Consider the following 18,110-nt stretch of genomic DNA (forward strand, 5'->3'; position numbering starts at 1 on the left):
CACACCCAATTAAATATCACAGAACTGTGAAAGTTCTATTGAGTAATTTTGTTAATTAATTTGCAGCAAGAACCTGAAGTGAAAAAAAAAATGAAATGAATAAGGAGATATTGTCTCCGAGTCACACCTAAAATATTCACCAATATTTAGAGTAAATGTTCTCTTAGGGCTTCCTGGGAGCACAGTGATAAAGAATCTGCCTGCTTATGAAGGAGACAAGAGGCATGGCTGTGATACCTGGGTCAGGAGAACCCCTGAGGTAGGACATGGCAGCTCACTCTAGGATTTTTGCCTGAAGAATTCCATGGACAGAGGAGTCTGGAGGACTGGAGTCCATGGGGGCAAAGAGTCAGACATGCCTGACAGACTGAGTGCACATACGTGTGTATTAACATAAATCTGAATCCTGTGACTGGGTTGTGGACGCATCATTATGGAGATTGTACATGGCAGTAAATTATGCTGTCATGTCCCAGAGGGGCAGAGAGGTCACAAATGACACTAATGTAGGCATTTAGCTCTTCTACCTATCAAATGCTGAATTCTAAGGTGATCAATAGTTTTGGTGAAGACCAAGCACGAAACCTAACTTCACAAAGTACCTATTTAACAATCTTTTGAAAGATACTCAAATATGAGAATTAATTGGCTGCACATTGAAAGGGCACCCTTAGGTGCCATGTATATAGACAAAGAACACTTCACAAAGGACACCATGTCTTGAATGTGAAGATGGCTCTGTGCCCATGCCCTGAGGGCAGGAAGTGGGAGAATAGTGATTTTAGGAAGATGTGCTGCATGAAAGCAGAGAGTGGGCATGAACTTACAGATGCGGAGAAAGGAAAGGGGCCTTGGTCTCCATCCCTGACTGCGCAGGGCGCTAGAGACAGAGGCACCATTCAAGGTGGCTGATGTAACGTCTTCAGAGAACCTTTTATTATGTTGGGGGAATTGCAGCCTGCTACGGGAGCCATTTTCAGTAGCTTGATAGTAGGATTCAGCTCCAAAGCTTTTTCCAAGAAACCACTGTTGCTAAAAGAAGTTGTCATTGGAGAGCTGATAAACCAAAGTGTCCATTAGTGTGGATAAAGTTTTGGCACCAAGTGTTCTGAATAATTAAAGCACTGCATCATCCATGGACACCGAGGGGCCGCATTGGAAGGGGGCAGTGACCACGGTTTGCCGTAACCTCAGAGAATGCACTTTTCCTGACCTGCTTCATGAGCCAAAGGCAGGAACTGGAGCCCCAGGGCATCTCTAAGTAAGGTGGATCTAAAGAATACATCATAGTCCTTGCCTCAATGTAGCTCATGACTCCAAGCAATTACACTCTAGAGAAACACCTGGCATTTTCATGTAGAAGTCTCTACATCAGGGAGTAAATACATTGGATTAAATTTAATAATGGCTTTTATTTTTAGAGCAGTTTTATGTTCACAGTTTAGTTGAAAGGAATGTACAGGTTTCTCATATAACCCTACCCCTACTCATATGTAGTATCTCCCATTATCAACTTCTCCTAGAGTTGATTTGTTCCAAATTTATTACAAATGATGAACTTACATTGACACGTAATAGCCCAAAGTCCATAGTTTACCTTAGGGTTCTCTCCTGTGGTTGTATGTTTCATGAATTTGGAGAAAAGTATAATGATATACTTTTGATATGCATCCATCATTATATCAATAGTGTCATAAAGAGAGTTTGCACTGCCCTAAAGATCCTCTGCACTTCACCTATTCACCTCTCACCCACCGACTCATGTTGAATTTCTGATTTATGTGATAGAATAAAGGTAATCTATCTTTCTGAGTTCTTCACTCAGTGTAAGGAATCTGTCATAGGTTAAAGTCCTTGCAGACAGTGCCTGCCATTATATGGTACCAGGTACTGGGTTTACTTAGGACTCAAGGTCCTGGAAGTTAATCTATTTATAGAGCTCTTTAACAAATCGATGGGAAAGTGAATATGATACATCTCATCATTTAAACAATAGAATATATTATTCTACTTTGTTAGGGTTTTGAATCCGGGCCGTATTCAGTTGAACAAAGAACTATGATATCATGCAACACTCTAATAAAGATCCTTCATTATTATGCCTCTTCTCCTGAATTCTAAAAGTGGTCTCTAACCGAGGTATGCATGCTGGTGTATGGAAATACTTTTATAAGTATTTTCCATATTAATAGAAACATCATAAACCTCTAATTTAACTATATAAATCACATAGTTTAATAATATTTAATAAATAAGAATAAGTCTTTCTGCCTCAAAGAAATTTTCTTTCCTTCACAGGACTCTGGTCCACATTAGTGTTGAAAAAATTGTCTTACAAATGACAAGGAAAAAGAGGTTAAGAATTGACATTTTTAAACTGATATTGAAAGCTATGAACTCAGGTTGTTTTGAGGATTATAATTTTATCCATGTTCTTAACTGAAGCAACAACAACAAAAGAGAACAAACTTTTATTTAATTCTTTGCTAATCTTGTGAAAGTTTTCATCTCTGGTCACAAATACTCTATTTGTCTTCTTTTTTGGCACATAACTAGATTGCATCTCCTTACTCCTTATTGAAATTTATGATATTATTTTGTAAATCTTAATACTGGCACATCCTGAAACCTATCAATTACACTCTTAGGAAACATATTTTTATGTTCATAATTGCTGTTCATAGTAGTCAAATATCTATTGACTGGATATTGAATAAACACGTTTTGAAATAATCCCATAATGGAGTGTGATAAGGCCATGGAAATGAATTTACAACTAAATTCAACAACCAAAATGAAATATAGTAGGGCTGGATAAAAAAATAAAAGCAATTCCAAGAAGTCTGCATATAGGATGTTATGTTCTGTAAAATTCAAAGCCAGGGAAAATATATATAGATAAAAATATTTTATTTTTAGGACAAAATTAAAATGTTACCTTTAAGAAGAGGTGGACAGCAGATAGGAAAGTGTTTAAAATGTTTAATTATGGGTAATATTTTAGTTCTTGAGATGGTACTAAGTTTACTAGGATTTATTTTGTTATTACATGAATGCCAAAAAGCAGTATGGAGTAGGAAATGGAAACCCACTCCAGTATTCTTGCTTGGAAAATTCTATGGAGAGAAGAGTGGCAGGCTACAGTCCACGGAGGTTGCAAAGAATCAGGCATGTCTGAGTAGACACACCTGAGCAAGCGTGCATGCACAAAAAGGCAATAATATAAAATGAATAAATGAAAGATGGTAAAATTTTTTGGAAATGGGTGAATTCTACAGCTGAAAATTTATTATAAAAATGGGTCTCTTCTATTGGTTGGATCTGCTTCCTTTTTGTTGACTTCATTTTTAATCAGACTGTCTCCATTATGGTAAAATTAGGCAGGAGTTCCCAGTCTCCATTTTTGGTAATTCTATTAGGAAAATAAAAGATAGTGACTTTTCTCAAAAGTGAAGAAAAATTATTTTAATGAGATGTTTTCCTGAATAAGTGTCTCTTTATTAGTTATCAAAACAAATGGAAATGAATTAGAGAAAGATGAGATTTTTACTCATTGTTCGTATACATTTTAATCCTCAGACTACTTGTTGCAAATCTGTGGTTTCTTGGTGAAGGAAAGCTCTAGCACACAAAATAAAATCTTGTTTCAAGCACCCTGGTGCCTTCCCTAGATTGTAATTACAGATAGTTTACAAGGGATAGTGAAAAGGAACAAAGGGTCCCCCTCCGATCGTAGAGAGTCAGGAGTGCGAACCGGAAGTCTCCCCCTCACAGACCGGCGGCTCCTGAGGTGACCTGGGGGCTCCAGCTCCTTCTCCTCCAAGGCCTGCAGCTCACACGCACGTCTAGCGGGCCGAGCCTGTCCGCCATGCTCAGCAGCGGCAGCCCCGGGAGAGGGGCCGCTCAACCCAAAGGGAAAACCAGCGGGACAGAGCCTGCCGAGTGTGCCTTGCCCAGCTCCCGAGGAGGCCCAGGGAAGCCGAGTCCTAGAAAGGGGTCAGTCAGACAGGGACGCCAGAGTGTGAGGAGCATGGTGATGCGGGCCTTGGCATCAGACAGGCAGGGAAGGCTCCAGTCAAGCCTCGTGGGCGAGGCCAAGGGGCCGCCCGCCTTCTCGGACCACTGGAACCAGGGAGGCAGCTGTGCCTGGCCCCTGGGCATAGAGGACACTTCACCTGGCACGTCGCCAGACGATAAATCCTTCACCCGTGTCAGGCCTCGCGCGCCAGGCTCCAGCGGACAGGCAGACGCGGGTGCTGGTGCTTTGCGTCCACGCGACTCTCCCGAGGTTCCATCCCAGACTGCTGCTGGCCCTTCAGAAGGCTTAGATGCCTCCTCTGCAGGGAACAGCTTTGTGGGGCTCCGTGTTGTAGCCAAGTGGTCATCCAGTGGCTATTTTTACTCCGGAAAAGTCACACAAGATGTCGGAGCCGGGAAGTGTAAGCTGCTCTCTGATGACGGGCCCGAGTCTGGCGTGTTGGGCAGAGATCCTGCTGTGTGGCCCCAACCGCCTGGACACGGACGTGCCTGCCTCTCGGAGGATGGGTATCTCAGGGCAGGAGTGGTAAGACGGCACAGAAGGAGTCTGGAGAGCGTCAGAGCCTAGAGAAAGAAGGCCAAAGGAAGTGGTACAAGCGGATGGCTGTCATGGTGTCCTTGGAGCAAGGAAGCAGACTGCGAGAGCGGTGTGGCCTGGGCCCATGGGAGGCGGTAACGCCCGCACCAAGGCAGCAGGCGGCAGCTTGGACAGTGTGGTGGACGGGAAACGGGGACGGCGAGGTAATGTCAACTCCCCAGCCACCCCACCACATCCAGCAGCAGCAGCGCCACCCCTACCCGAAAGGTCCCGGAGAGCCCTCGTGCCTCCGCGGGGGCCCTCGGGCCAGAGGAAGCTCGTCACCCCTGAAGAGGAGCGGCCCCTGCCAAGCGAGGCCGGAAATCTGCCGCTGAGAAGCCTGGTGCGGCGGGGGCAGGAGAGTTTGTGAGCCCCTGAGAGTGGCGACAACCCGGGTGCGCTCTGCCCTGGAAGAGCAGAGAGGGCCTCTGCCCCTCAACAAGACCTTGTTTCTGGCCACGCCTTTCTCCTCACCAGGCCACAGCAAGCGACAAGCTGGCTAGCCGCTCCAAATTGCCAGATGGTCCTACAGGAAGCAGCGAGGAGAGGAGGAATTTGTAGAAGCTCCTCCTTTCAACAAGCAGTACACAGAATGCCAGCTTCGAGCAGGAGCTGGCCACATTCTTGAGGAGGTCAGTGAAGCCCAGTGTAACAGCCCACCAGGGTCCCCTAACTGCGGGTCAGCGCTGTCGAACCCGGAAGTACTTCCTGTGCCACTGGAATTCCTTCTGTGGCTCCTGTCTGCGTCCATGACAGCTGCCATGCCAGCTAGCTCCAGAATTACCGCAGTTACCTGCTGCCAGCTGGGTGCAGCCTTGAGGGGCAAAAGAGTCTGGATTGGCACCCCCGTGAAAACCCTTTCCAGAATCTGAAGTTACCCTTGGTATCAGACCAACAGCACAATTTCCTGGAGCTCTGGTCCGAGATCCTCATGACTGGGGTGGGGGCAGCCTCTGTGAAGCAGCACCATGCACGTGCCCATAACAAAGACATTGCTTTAGGGGTGTTTGCCGTGGTGGTGACGGACCCCTCATGCCCAGCCTCGGTGCGGAAGTGTGCTGACGCCTTGCAGCTGCCTGTGGTGGCACAAGTGTGGGTGATCCAGTGCATCATTGTTGGGCAGAGAATTGGATTCAAGCAGCATCCAAAGTATAAACACGGTTATGTTTCTCACTAAGGATACTTGGTCTCACCGGTTTTATTCCCTGCTGTTGTGGTGATTGTGTCTTTACCAGGTTTGAAATGTGTCTTGTGTGTAACTGGATTCCTTGCATGGATCTTGTATATAGTTTTATTTGCTGGGCTTTTATGAAAAAATAAATGTTGAATCTCTTTGGTTGTAGTAAAAAAAAAAAAAAGTAAAAAGAACAAAGGAGCACCCTAGAGCACTGGGTGGAGCAGAGTAGCTTTTTTGTGATCCACTGGGTTTTTTTTTTTTTTAACTAAAGTCAATCTTGTTTTCTTCCTCTCCTCTGTCACTCTTCCTGCCATCCATTTGAATTTTCCTCTTTTTCTCTGGTAAATTTGGTCAGCCCAAGGCACCTAATGCCTTCCTGAGTATAAGGAAGGGTAATTTATTTTTCTATTGGCTAAGTGGACAAACCAAAAGCTACACCTATTACAACATTGGGGATGTTAGTCATGAGAAAGGAAGGGGAACTTTAGGGAATACTACTAAATGCTAGTACCTAATGTCATTATGTCTTAAAATATTCCCTTTAGAATGCAGAAAGGTTTATTTTTTCTCAGCATTCCATGAGAAGGCTGTTTTGAAAAAGGATGGAAAGATTTGACACTAATTTAGAGGGTTCTATCAGGTAAGTGAGAGATTACTTACATGATTGCACTGAGAAAGGCATCATGCAGAATAATTTAACAAATTTAAAAAATATATTTCCATATGACTTTTTCCCTTGAAGAAGGAAATAGAAACTAATACAGATAATGACTGTGACATAAGCTTCTTGGAGAATGCCAGCCACTCCACATCCAAGAGACAGCTTTAAATAGAATGCTGTATATCACAGATTAAAAGTATTACTCTTTGCATGTTTCTAAAATGATATTTTAAGAATATAACTTGTAGTTGATATGCATCCAGATTTATTTTGAAACAACGAATAACTACACCTGATGGAAGATTCAGAGGAAACATAACAAAGTGAAAGTTAATAATTGCATAATGAAGGTGAAGGGTAATGTGCCATATATGTGGGGGGAAATTTCCATCTTTCTCTAATTTAGGCTTTTGAGGGATAAAGAACCTTGGATAGATCTGTTCACCTTCCCACAGAGAAAGGTACATTTTTCATAGAAATTAAATGTGTATAGAGATTTTCCTAAAGATAGAAGTGAAAGAGAAACAAATCAGAGAGGGTGGTATAGTTTTAGAGAGTCCTAAGGAAACCAAACTTTTCACTGTGGCTTCTGCAATAAAACAGATTTGTCAGGTAGAAGGGCTTCTCTGGGGGCTCAGATGGTAAAGAATCTGCCTGCAATGTGGGAGACGGAGGTTCGATTCCTGGTTTGGGAAGATCCCTTGGAGGAGGGCATGGCAACTTACTCCAATTTCCTGTCTGGAGAATCCCGTGGACAGAGGAGGCTGGCGGGCTGCAGTCCATGGGGCTGCAAAGAGTCGGACATGACTAAAGTATTAAGCACACACAACCCCGTCAGGTAGAAGGATCAACATGACACCTCGTGCTTCACTCTCTTTTGTTCATCACCTTTTCTGTGTGATTTTTCTTTCAGCTCATCTCTTTTAGCTCCCAACCCAACATAATGTGAGGTGAGCAGAAGTAACGCAACTTAGATTAGGAGTAGGCCTTCCTACTATCAGGTAGCTTTCGCTTAACAATGACCACTGTTTGCCAATTAGGACCAATTAGCTTTCACCGAATTTTGCCAATTAGGAAATTAGGAGCTGGGTGGAAACCCCCAGGAAAGTCCTGCCGGCGCGAAAGTATTGACCAATGAAATTGTTTTGCAAACGTGTAACCAATCCGCTTCTTATTCTATAAGTTTGTGAAACAGCTTGGGCTCGGGGCTCTCTGACCCGCACCACTGCGTTGGTTGCACAGGGAGTCCTGACTCGAGTCAGTAATAAACTTCCCTTCCTGCGAGTTGCATTGTCTTGGAAGCCTTCTCTCTTCCCGCTCGGGGATTTGGACATCGGGCATAACATTTGGGGGCTCGTCCGGGATCCCTTTACCGGGGGAAGAGAACACTTCCAGGACAGAAGGGAAGGATAGATAATAGCACCGGTGCTCAGGAAAACTCAGGGGGCCCGAAAACCCAGCACTGTGTTGTCAGCTGTCCGTGTGTTTGTCTTTGGTGTGTGTGCCGGCATTGTCTCAAGACAGGAAGCCCAGAGTAATTCCAGGGCCCTGCTGTAAAGCAAGGGGAGGTATCTGGCACAGGGAAAGTCCAGAGTAATTCCGGGGCCCTGCTATAAAGCAAGGGGAGGTATCTGGCACAGGGAAAGTCCAGAGTAATTCCGGGGCCCTGCTGTAAAGCAAGGGGAGGTATCTGGCACAGGGAAAGTCCAGAGTAATTCCGGGGCCCTGCTATAAAGCAAGGGGAGGTATCTGGCACAGGGAAAGTCCAGAGTAATTCCGGGGCCCTGCTGTAAAGCAAGGGAGGTATCTGGCACAGGAGAAAGCTTTCTCTAGCCGGTGTAAGGCCGAGGCCAGAGAGCACGCTGGAAGGCAGCCGGCTCTGTGGGAAAGAGAATTCCTCTCCTGATCCCGAGTCTGGTCTGGTCAGGGGGCCGGAAACTGTTGTCGGCCGATGTTTGTCTGTCTGTGTGTTTGTCTTCAGCTCTCCGTGTTTGTCCGTGTTTGTGTGTGTGCCGGCATTGTCTCTGGTTTTTAATTAGACTCTTTTCAGGCAGGAGTTTCAGTGAACAGGCGAATGGTTGTGGGGCAATTGATGAGTCCCGGCCAGGGCTACACTCTGGCGGACTTTGAAGCCCCTACAATAAGTGAGCCTCAGTAACTAGAGCCCAACCAGGTGAAACTCTCCTTTCACTATGATTGTCAGCAACTGTTGCAGGAGCGAATTCTGGCAGAAGCACGGAAACGGGTCCCAGGGGTCAACGGGAGGCCAACCGCCCAGCCTCATTTTCTTCTGTTGCGGTCTAACTGGGATTTTGAGCGAGCGGAAGGTAGGGAGCATCTCTGAGTGTACCGCCAGACTCTGATGGCAGGCCTGCGGGCCACAGCAAGAAAGCTGACAAATTTGGCAAAGGTTCCACTGAGAGCCCGGCAGCCTTCCTAGAGAAGCTAATGGAAGCTTTCAGGCAATATACACCTATGGACCCCCAGGCTGAGGAGTCACGTGCTGCAGTTCTGTTAGCATTTGTAAATCAGGCAGCCCCAGATATTAGGAAGAAATTACAAAACAGACGATATTTATTGAAAGCAGCTGAAAAGGTATAGGGAGACCCCAGAAGAAAGGGAAGAACGAATTCGACGGGAGGAAATGGAATTAGCTGAGAAGATCAGGAAGGAAGATAGAGAATATAGAACGAGGGGAAAGCAGAAGATCTAGAGGGAGCTAGCCCAGACAGAATTGAGGGAACCTCGAGACCCCTGGATGAGAGAAAAGGAGAAACCAAAAAAGCAGGCCCTAAAGAAAGATCAGTGTGCCTACTGCAGAGAACAGGGGCACTGGAAAAACAAGTGCCCCAAGAGGGACCTGAGGAGAAGTACGACCCAGAGACAGAGAATCTCCCCTGGAACTCGAGTTCTCTATGCGGGGGAAGACAGTGACTAGGGGAGTCAAACTCGGCACCCCTCCCCGAATCCTGGGTAACCATATATGTGGAAGGGAAACCTGTTGACTTCATGGTAGACAAGCTTGGTGCAAGGAGCCACAGGGACAAAAAGATCTGGGGACCCACCAGGAGTCCCATTCGTTTTTGGTGATACCAGAATGCCCAGCCCCTCTACTTGGAAGAGACATGTTGTGGCTGATGGCATTCCCTGTGGATATGTTGGATAATTGCAGTCATGAGGAACTGGAAAATTCTGCTGAAGATTACGTGTTGGATCTGAGGTATGGGGACCCTGAAAATCTGGAATTAGCCTGTCAAATGTAGGCTTTGTACCTCTCTATGGTGGAGATCAGACCCAGAAAGTTACTCACTCACAGCTGTGGCACTTTACTTTGCTGGTCAGTGGTGGGCTATTGAAAACATCTGTCTCTTCTAGAGAGGCTTAAGCAGGTGAGAACTCTTGGGGAGAGAATGGTTATGGACTTGGACAGCCGATACACGTCTTATCCCTAGCCTTAAGAGATGAATAAATACCCGTTGGCCTGGGCTGAAACGGCAGGGATGGGACTGGCCAAACAGACATCCAGTCATCATCGAGCTAAAGGCCTAGGCAACTCCTGTGAGGGTGAGATGAGCCAGGAAGCTCGGCGGGGGATCACTCCCCACATTCGACGTCTCATGGATGCTGGAATTCTCAAGCGGTGTCAATCCCCTTGGAACACCCCCTTACTGCCGGTGAAGAAGCTAGGGGGGACAGATTACCTGCGAGAAGTCAACAAACGGGTGTGTGACATACACCCCACTGTCTCTAACCCATATACCCTCCTGAGCAGTTTGCTGCCTGAGTACACTTGGTACATTGTGTTGGACTTGAAAGATACCTTTTTCAGCCTAACCCTGGCGGCCCAGAGCCAGGAGGTATTTGCCTTTGAGTGGACCGAGGGGGAAGGCCAACTGGTAATCCCACAGAGGTTCAAGAGGCTCTGAGTGAGGACCTCTACGAATATTGGACTTGCCACACAGAGGTCCTTCTGGTGCACAATTAATAGCCTGGCAAGAGGTCACCTGTTTGGGGTATAAGATCAGGCAGGGGCAAAGGTGGCTAACCCAGGCCATGAAGGAAACAATATTGCAGATAACAGAGCCCAAGACCCCCCGCCAATTGAAAGAGTTTCTGGGGAATGTTGGATATTGCAGACTGTGGATCATGGGGTTTGCTGAGAAGGCCCGGCCCTTGTATGAGGGAAGTAGAGAGACCCCAAACTGGACTTGGACTGAGCCAATGAAACAGGCTTTCCAGATACTCAGACGGGCCCTACTAGAAGCCCCAGCCCTTGCCCTGCCTAACCCAAATAAGCCATTCCAGCTGTTTGTAGCTCCATGATTGCAGCGAGATACTGGCGGAGGCCGTGGCGGCACGAAAAGACTTAACTGATGTACCCCTAGACAACAGTGAGCTAGTATGGTTCACCGATGGGAGCAGCTATGTAAAAGATGGGCAAAGGAAAGTGGGAGCCGCCGCGGTAGAATATGGCTCTGTGAAGTTTTATGCACTGTGTGGCTTTGGTGGGGTCTTAAGTTGTGGTCTGACACACACTGCTGTTGTTCCTCTGGATTTGGCGAAATGCCGTATGCAGGCGGACCCACAGAAGTACAAGGGCATTCTTAATGGATTTTCAGTTACACTCAAAGAGGATGGTTTCCGTGGTTTGGCCAAAGGATGGGCCCCGAGCCTCATTGGCTACTCCCTGCAGGGGCTCTGCAAGTTTGGCTTTTATGAAGTCTTCAAGGTTTTGTACAGCAACATGCTTGGAGAAGAAAATGCCTATCTGTGGTGCACATCACTGTATTTGGCTGCCTCTGCCAGTGCTGAACATTGCTCTGGCTCCTATGGAAGCTGCTAAGGTTTGAATTCAAACCCAACCAGGTTACACTCTGAGGAATGCAGCTCCCAAAATGTATACAAGGGGGTTGCTCCTCTTTGGATGAGACAGATCCTGCTTTGAACGTACTGTTGCTGATTCCGTGGTGTCAGTGTTGAATAAAGAGAAGGGTAGCAGAACCTCTCAGGTCCTCAAGAGACTTGGATTTAGAGGTGTATGGAAGAGGCTCTTTGCCCGCATCATCATGATCGGCACTCTGACTGCACTCTGTGAAGGTCTACTTCAGGCTCCCTCGCCCTCCTCCCCCTGAGATGCCAGAGTCTCTGAAGAAGAAGTTTGGGTATGGACTGAATCTGCGTGTTGATAAAATACAACTGAACGAGAGATAATCCAGGTTTGCAAAACGTGCCAGCTGATGAGGACAGGAGAAAAAAGCAGCACACGGGAACGAGGTACCGAGGGGAAGCGCCAGGGCAACACCCCTTATAAGCTGAGAGATTTCACTGAGGTAAGGCCAGGCAAGTACAGGTATCGCTATCTGTTGGTTCTGGTAGATACCTTCTCAGGGTGGGTGGAAGCCTTCGCCGCTATGGGAGAGACAGCAATAGTGGTTGCTAAAAAGATTTTAGAGGAAATAGTGCCTAGGTATGGGCTGCCGGTGATTATGGGCTCTGATAAAGGACCTGCCTTTGTGAACCAGATTGTACAAGGGCTAGCCTAAGCTCTGGGGATGAAATGGAAGTTATATTGTGAATATAATCCCCAGAGCTCAGGACAGGTTGAGAAAATGAATCAGAACGAAGTTGGCAAGAGAGACTGGCGGGGACTGGGTGACCGTCCTTCTCTTCAAACTCTTTCAGGCACGTAACACCCCTTATAAGCTGCCCTTTTGCGATTCTGTATGGAAGACCCCTCCTGTGTGTATTAGAACCTAGATGGAAAGGCCCTTATGTTGTTTTCCTTACCACTCCTACTGCTGTAAAGGTCGACGGGATTGGACCCTGGGTTCACTGCAATCACGTGCGGCAAGCCACACCGGAAGAACAGGAGCATAATGGAAGGCAAGACCTCACCCCTACTCGTCTGCCGGGAGGTCTCCTAATTCTCCTGCTGATTATTGCAGGAGCTGAAGCTGTGTAACCTCTTTTGATGGGCCCCGGGAATGGGACGTAGGAAACAGAGATTTGGTAGACCCGAGGGTGGCGCAACCCACAGGGCCAAGTACCTCAGATATGGGTGAATCAAGCTTTACTATCTCTGCAAGGCCAAGGGTTTTCCTACGAGCTGCTGTAGATGAATTGATTTTTCTCCAACAGGGTAGGGTCTTCGAGGCTTCTATGTGGACCATACAAGAGTGGTAAGAGAATCAATCAGTCATTTAGAGAAGTCTTTGACTTCGTTGTCTGAGGTGGTCTTGATTAGAAAGAGAACGGGAAGCCCAGAAGAGATGGTTTGAGTCTTGCTTTCAACTACCTTAATTTCCACCCTCCTGGGTCCACTTATAGTGTCAGTGGCCCAAGATGGAAAAGCGGAAGATTCCTCTCCTTGAACAACAGACAGGGGGGAATGTGAGGCGAGCAGAAGTAACGCAACTTAGATTAGGAGTAGGCCTTCCTACTATCAGGTAGCTTTCGCTTAACAATGACCACTGTTTGCCAATTAGGACCAATTAGTTTTCACCGATGTTTGCCAATTAGGAAATTAGGAACTGGGTGGAAACCCCCAGGAAAGTCCTGCCGGCGCGAAAGTATTGACCAATGAAATTGTTTTGCAAACGTGTAACCAATCCGCTTCTTATTCTATAAGTTTGTGAAACAGCTTGGGCTCGGGGCTCTCTGACCCGCACCACTGCGTTGGTTGCGCAGGGAGTCCTGACTCGAGTCAGTAATAAACTTCCCTTCCTGCGAGTTGCATTGTCTTGGAAGCCTTCTCTCTTCCCGCTCGGGGATTCGGACATCGGGCATAACAATAATATCCCTTTATTACTGTTTTGAGAAATTTAGCTGTTCTAAAATTGGCCAAACTTGTTTGAAGAGTTAAAGTACAGTAGTTAGTAGAAGATAATGCTGTTTTATCAGTGCAGTTTTGTCTCTCCATTATTACAATTCATTTTTGTGTCAGATACCTCTGAGGATCTGATTTAAGATGTCAACACTTCTGGGAAAAGTCGACATATGGCCATACGGAGAAAAGTATAGAAAAATACCCGTTGATGCTAGAAGGATAGGAAGAATATCAAGGCTGTCCTTGCATTCTTGAAGGGCCAAGGATTCATGTAAAAAGTGTAGAAAACTCACAATGATCATCTCAGGCATGCCAAAGTTCTAAAATCTTACAGGGCCAAGTGGTGCTGTTCTGAGTACAATATGTTTTACTCCGGGTTGTGGAGCTGATTAAATTATTTAAAATTTATGCAATTTTGTTTTTTCAAATATTTAAGTTGGGGACACATTTATCTGTTTACCGTACCATACATACTATACAGATGGCCACAGCAAATTAATAATGTGAATGTGTTTTTAATCAGAATAGTACTAAAACAATCAGATATTTATTACAAGAAGTAACTTCGAAGGTTCAGCTTAAAAACACTTATTAAGCATGTACAACAGCATCAAAACATGTATATTATCTATAGTGAAACAGATCACCAGCCCAGGTTGGATGCATGAGACAAGTGCTCGGGCCTGGTGCACTGGGAAGACTCAGAGGGATTGGGTAGAGAGGGAAGTGGGAGGGGGGATTGGGATGGGGAATACATGTAAATCCATGGCTGATTCGTGTCAATGTATGACAAAACCCACTACATTATTGTAAAGCAATTAGCCTCCAACTAATAAAAATAAATGACAAAAAATTAAAAAAAAACTCATTAAGCATGTACATTGTGCAAGGCATCAGGTTTGGATTTGGGGACAGCAAAATCCTGAAGGCTTCAAAAACTCTATATCTATGAAAGAAGCTAAAGGAAGCTCAGACAATTTTGATTTTAAGTATAATATGTGATAGTATAAGATAAGCTGTAAAAGAAACTCTTAGAGAACTGGAGAATTTCCTTCATCTCAAAGCGATTGCTGATGGCTTTCAGAAGAGATTATTTTTCTTTTTTTAATTAGTTTATTTTTTTAATTGAAGGATAATTGCTTTACAAAATTGTGTTGTTTTCTGTCAAACCTCAACATGAATCAGCCATAGGTGCTCTTGACAGTTGGGTCCCGAATTTCAAGACAGCATAACTAGAAATAAAATTACAATTAAGGAAGGAAGGAGACTACTGAATACTCTATTGAGTGAATATTTGATAAAAACTCACAATTATTTGCAAGTTAATGATTAATCATGTGTATTTATGGGCTTCCCTGGTGGATCAGATGGTAAAGAATCTGCCTGCAAGGCAGGAAACCCGGGTTTGATCATTAGGTTGGGAAGGTCCTCCAGAGAAGGGTATGACAACCCACTGCAGTATTCTTGACTGGAAAATTCCATGGACAGAGGCGCCAGTCCATGGACTTGCAAAGAGTCAGCCATGACTGAGTGACTAACACACACACACATGTATTTATGATTCTTAATTTATCTTACAAGTGTATGTCCTAATGAATAAATAAAATTGTTCTAGAAATAGACAATTTCAAGAGATTGATAACATACAAAACAAAAGCCATATACCCAAAAGAGTGGCCACAATCACAGGCCATATTTTCAAGTACAAATCCTTCATGATGGATCACTCATCCAGATGCATAAGGAAAGGATGAGATTATTGCACTGACCGAAATCCCAAGACACAGTTCCTTGACCATTTAAGATCTTTGCCAAAGATTGCACGGTCTAAAGAGACTATTTTCTAAAATATCAGAAATATTAAATAACTTTGACATTTTAGAGCACAGGTTTTTATTTGCAGGAAGATAATATGTGATTCAACTACTTTGAGGAAAAGAAAATCTATTGAGGGGGAGAAAAGCAATAAACAGGGATCATTGTCTGTTTGGTTCATCAGTTTGTGCTTTGCTGGCTCGCAGCTTTCACGATGATGCACTGAAGATACGGGTGGGACTGAGGAAGGATGCAGTGGGGGACGTTTTCCAAATTATATTTAAATCTGTCACACTCGGTTTATATATTTACCTGCAAATGGTGTTCTTTTCAGCATCATATTAGCAATAAAAACCTAGAGGAAAGATTTTGTTCTATGAAGTGAAGTCAGTGATAATATTTCTTTCCACACATGAAAAAATACTAATTTTTCATTGAAGGAAATGACGTTTCAAAGTTGAATAATCATTGATTTTGCAAAGACAGAAAGCAATTTGAATATAGGCAGTTACTGACTATCTGCTGTTCCTCTTGACTAAAATTATATGTTCCTCTCTCTCTTCTGAATATTTGTTCTGTTACAATAATGTGGAGATTCCGGGTACCCAGATAAAACAAATTATAGTGGGGATTACAACCATGATTAGACCCGAAAAGAGCTACCTGCTGACATCTCTTCAAAGGACCTCAGTTCTAAAATGCTTAAGCAAAGCTCTTAAAGTTTAAACATATAAACTATTGAGTGAACACCCCTTGTAATTTACAAGTAAGTTCTGGAACTTCGCATGTTTTGAAGGGTGTTTCCAGAAATGAGAAAAAAGAAAAGAGGGATTGCAAATATTTGTGATATTATCAACCATTGGAGAACATTCACTTCTCTCCATTAGTGTATGTCAAGTAGTGAATATCATAAAGTTGTTTCAAAATAAGGACGTTATATTTGAAAGTGCTTTATCTTCCTCTTTTCAAGCTGTCACATGTGGAAGGGAATGCACAGTGAAGTGGATCATATTATAGAGTAATAAAAATAAACATTTCTATAAGTAAGTATAACAAGCATAATATATATATATATGAATATATATATATGAATGATATATGGAGACATATTTAGGGGATGGGACTGGGCTGTAATTTTTACATTTATATTATGAACTTCCACAAGCAGTAAAATATATCCAAAATGCCAACTGATACACTCTCCAAACATGCTTCCTCCCCCCACCCCGATTAAATCAACATGGAAAGTAATTAAGTTAATAAAATGGAACTGTATTCCTTAACTTAATATTCATTGAGCAAAATTAATGAGAATCATGTAAAATTAACAAACAGTTGCATTTGAAGAGTGCTACAGAAAAGTCTACTTTTCACAATCTTATGTGGGACTCATAATGACCCCATGAATTTGTCATTACAAATCAAGTGTTGAAGTGACTTGTTAAGAAACCACAACTAAACTGTCCATGATGAAGAATATTTATCTCACTTAAAATAGTCCTAAAAATCACACATCACATCACAAATTAATTCTTTTCTATTTTTTGCAGATTAAGCATTTAACACTCACACCTTCCCCTCACTGATGAAATCATGCAACTGAATAATAATGTGACTGAGTTTATTCTGCTTGAGTTCACACAAGATCCTGTTAGGAAGAAAATAGTGTTTGCCACCTTCTTGATGTTCTATTTGGGGACCTTGTTGGGGAACTTTCTGATTATTGTTACCAACAAGACCAGCAGGGCACTTGGGAGTCCAATGTATTTCTTTCTTTTCCATTTATCCTTATCTGATGCCTGCTTCTCTACATGCATAGCCCCTAGGATGATTGCTGATGCCCTTCTGAAGAATGCCACTATCTCTTTCAGTGAGTGCATGATCCAAATCTTTACATTCCATTTCTTTGGCTGCCTGGAGATCTTCATCCTCATCCTCATGGCTGTTGACCGCTATGTGGCCATCTGTAAGCCTCTACACTACACGACCATCATGACTCATCGAGTCTGTGGTGTGCTAATGTCCCTGGCCTGGTTGGGGTCCTGTGTGCATTCATCAGCTCAGATTTTTCTAGCCTTGAGTCTGCCTTTCTGCGGTCCCAATGTAATTGATCACTACTTCTGTGACTTGCAGCCTTTGTTGAAACTTGCCTGTACAGACACCTATGTAACCAACTTCCTCTTGGTGTCCAACAGCGGGGCCATCTGTACAGAGAGGTTTCTAATGCTGGTGTTATCCTATGCCATCATCTTGCACTCTCTGAGAAAGCACAGCACTGAAGGGAGGAAAAAAGCCCTCTCCACCTGCATCTCCCACATTGTCGTGGTCATCTTGTTCTTTGGTCCTTGCATATTTATATACACTCGCCCTGCAACCACCTTCTCCATGGATAAGATGATAGCTGTGTTTTATACACTTGCAACACCTTTGATCAACCCTCTGATTTATACCCTGAGGAATATAGAAGTGAAAAATGCCATGTGGAAGTTATGGAGCAAGAAGGTGGTCTCAGATGACAAAAGATGAATGGAAGTTTCAAAGTTTTCTTCAGAGTTTGGATTGATCTTAAAGAAGCCCATAGACAATAATATCCTCTTCTTGTGGAGTTAATATAACACTAACTCAGAGCGTGAAGATTACTTCCTTTAGTAAAATAGGCAATTTGACCACACATGCTAGTTAGCATTGAGTCAAATATTTGTAGAAGCACAGCATCAGGTACACACAGTCATGTAAGATCATGGTCTTAGCTATTCACTGCTGTCTCTGCCTCTCTTGTCTGTCTAATATCACTGTGGTTTTGATCTCCTCTTTTCCTCCCTTGTATTGACTTCCGGATTTTTCTGTTTAACATTACACTCTATGCTTTTATCTACAGCCTGACATATTTTTGTCTCAAAGAGTTTATTTCTTAGATACTGTGATCAAATGTCTGATCATGGACTTTCAAACTTGGTTGTTCTTAATAGCTCAGCAGAAATCACCAGGTTCAAATAATAATAGTACATACATATTA

At 44.0% G+C, this 18,110-nt stretch overlaps 1 protein-coding gene and 1 pseudogene across 1 annotated transcript; both read left to right on the forward strand.

Moving 5' to 3' along the window:
• Positions 1-446: 446 nt before the first annotated feature.
• LOC136175319 (TP53-binding protein 1 pseudogene) lies at positions 447-5,792 on the forward strand (annotated as a pseudogene).
• Positions 5,793-16,687: 10,895 nt separating this feature from the next.
• LOC136174253 (olfactory receptor 4C16-like) lies at positions 16,688-17,620 on the forward strand. Its single transcript, XM_065944267.1, has one exon. It carries the CDS (start codon positions 16,688-16,690, stop codon positions 17,618-17,620), a length of 933 nt encoding a protein of 310 aa, XP_065800339.1.
• Positions 17,621-18,110: the final 490 nt, after the last annotated feature.

Source organism: Muntiacus reevesi, chromosome 9, assembly GCF_963930625.1.
Source record: "Muntiacus reevesi chromosome 9, mMunRee1.1, whole genome shotgun sequence".
In the NCBI taxonomy this organism is placed as follows: domain Eukaryota; kingdom Metazoa; phylum Chordata; class Mammalia; order Artiodactyla; family Cervidae; genus Muntiacus; species Muntiacus reevesi.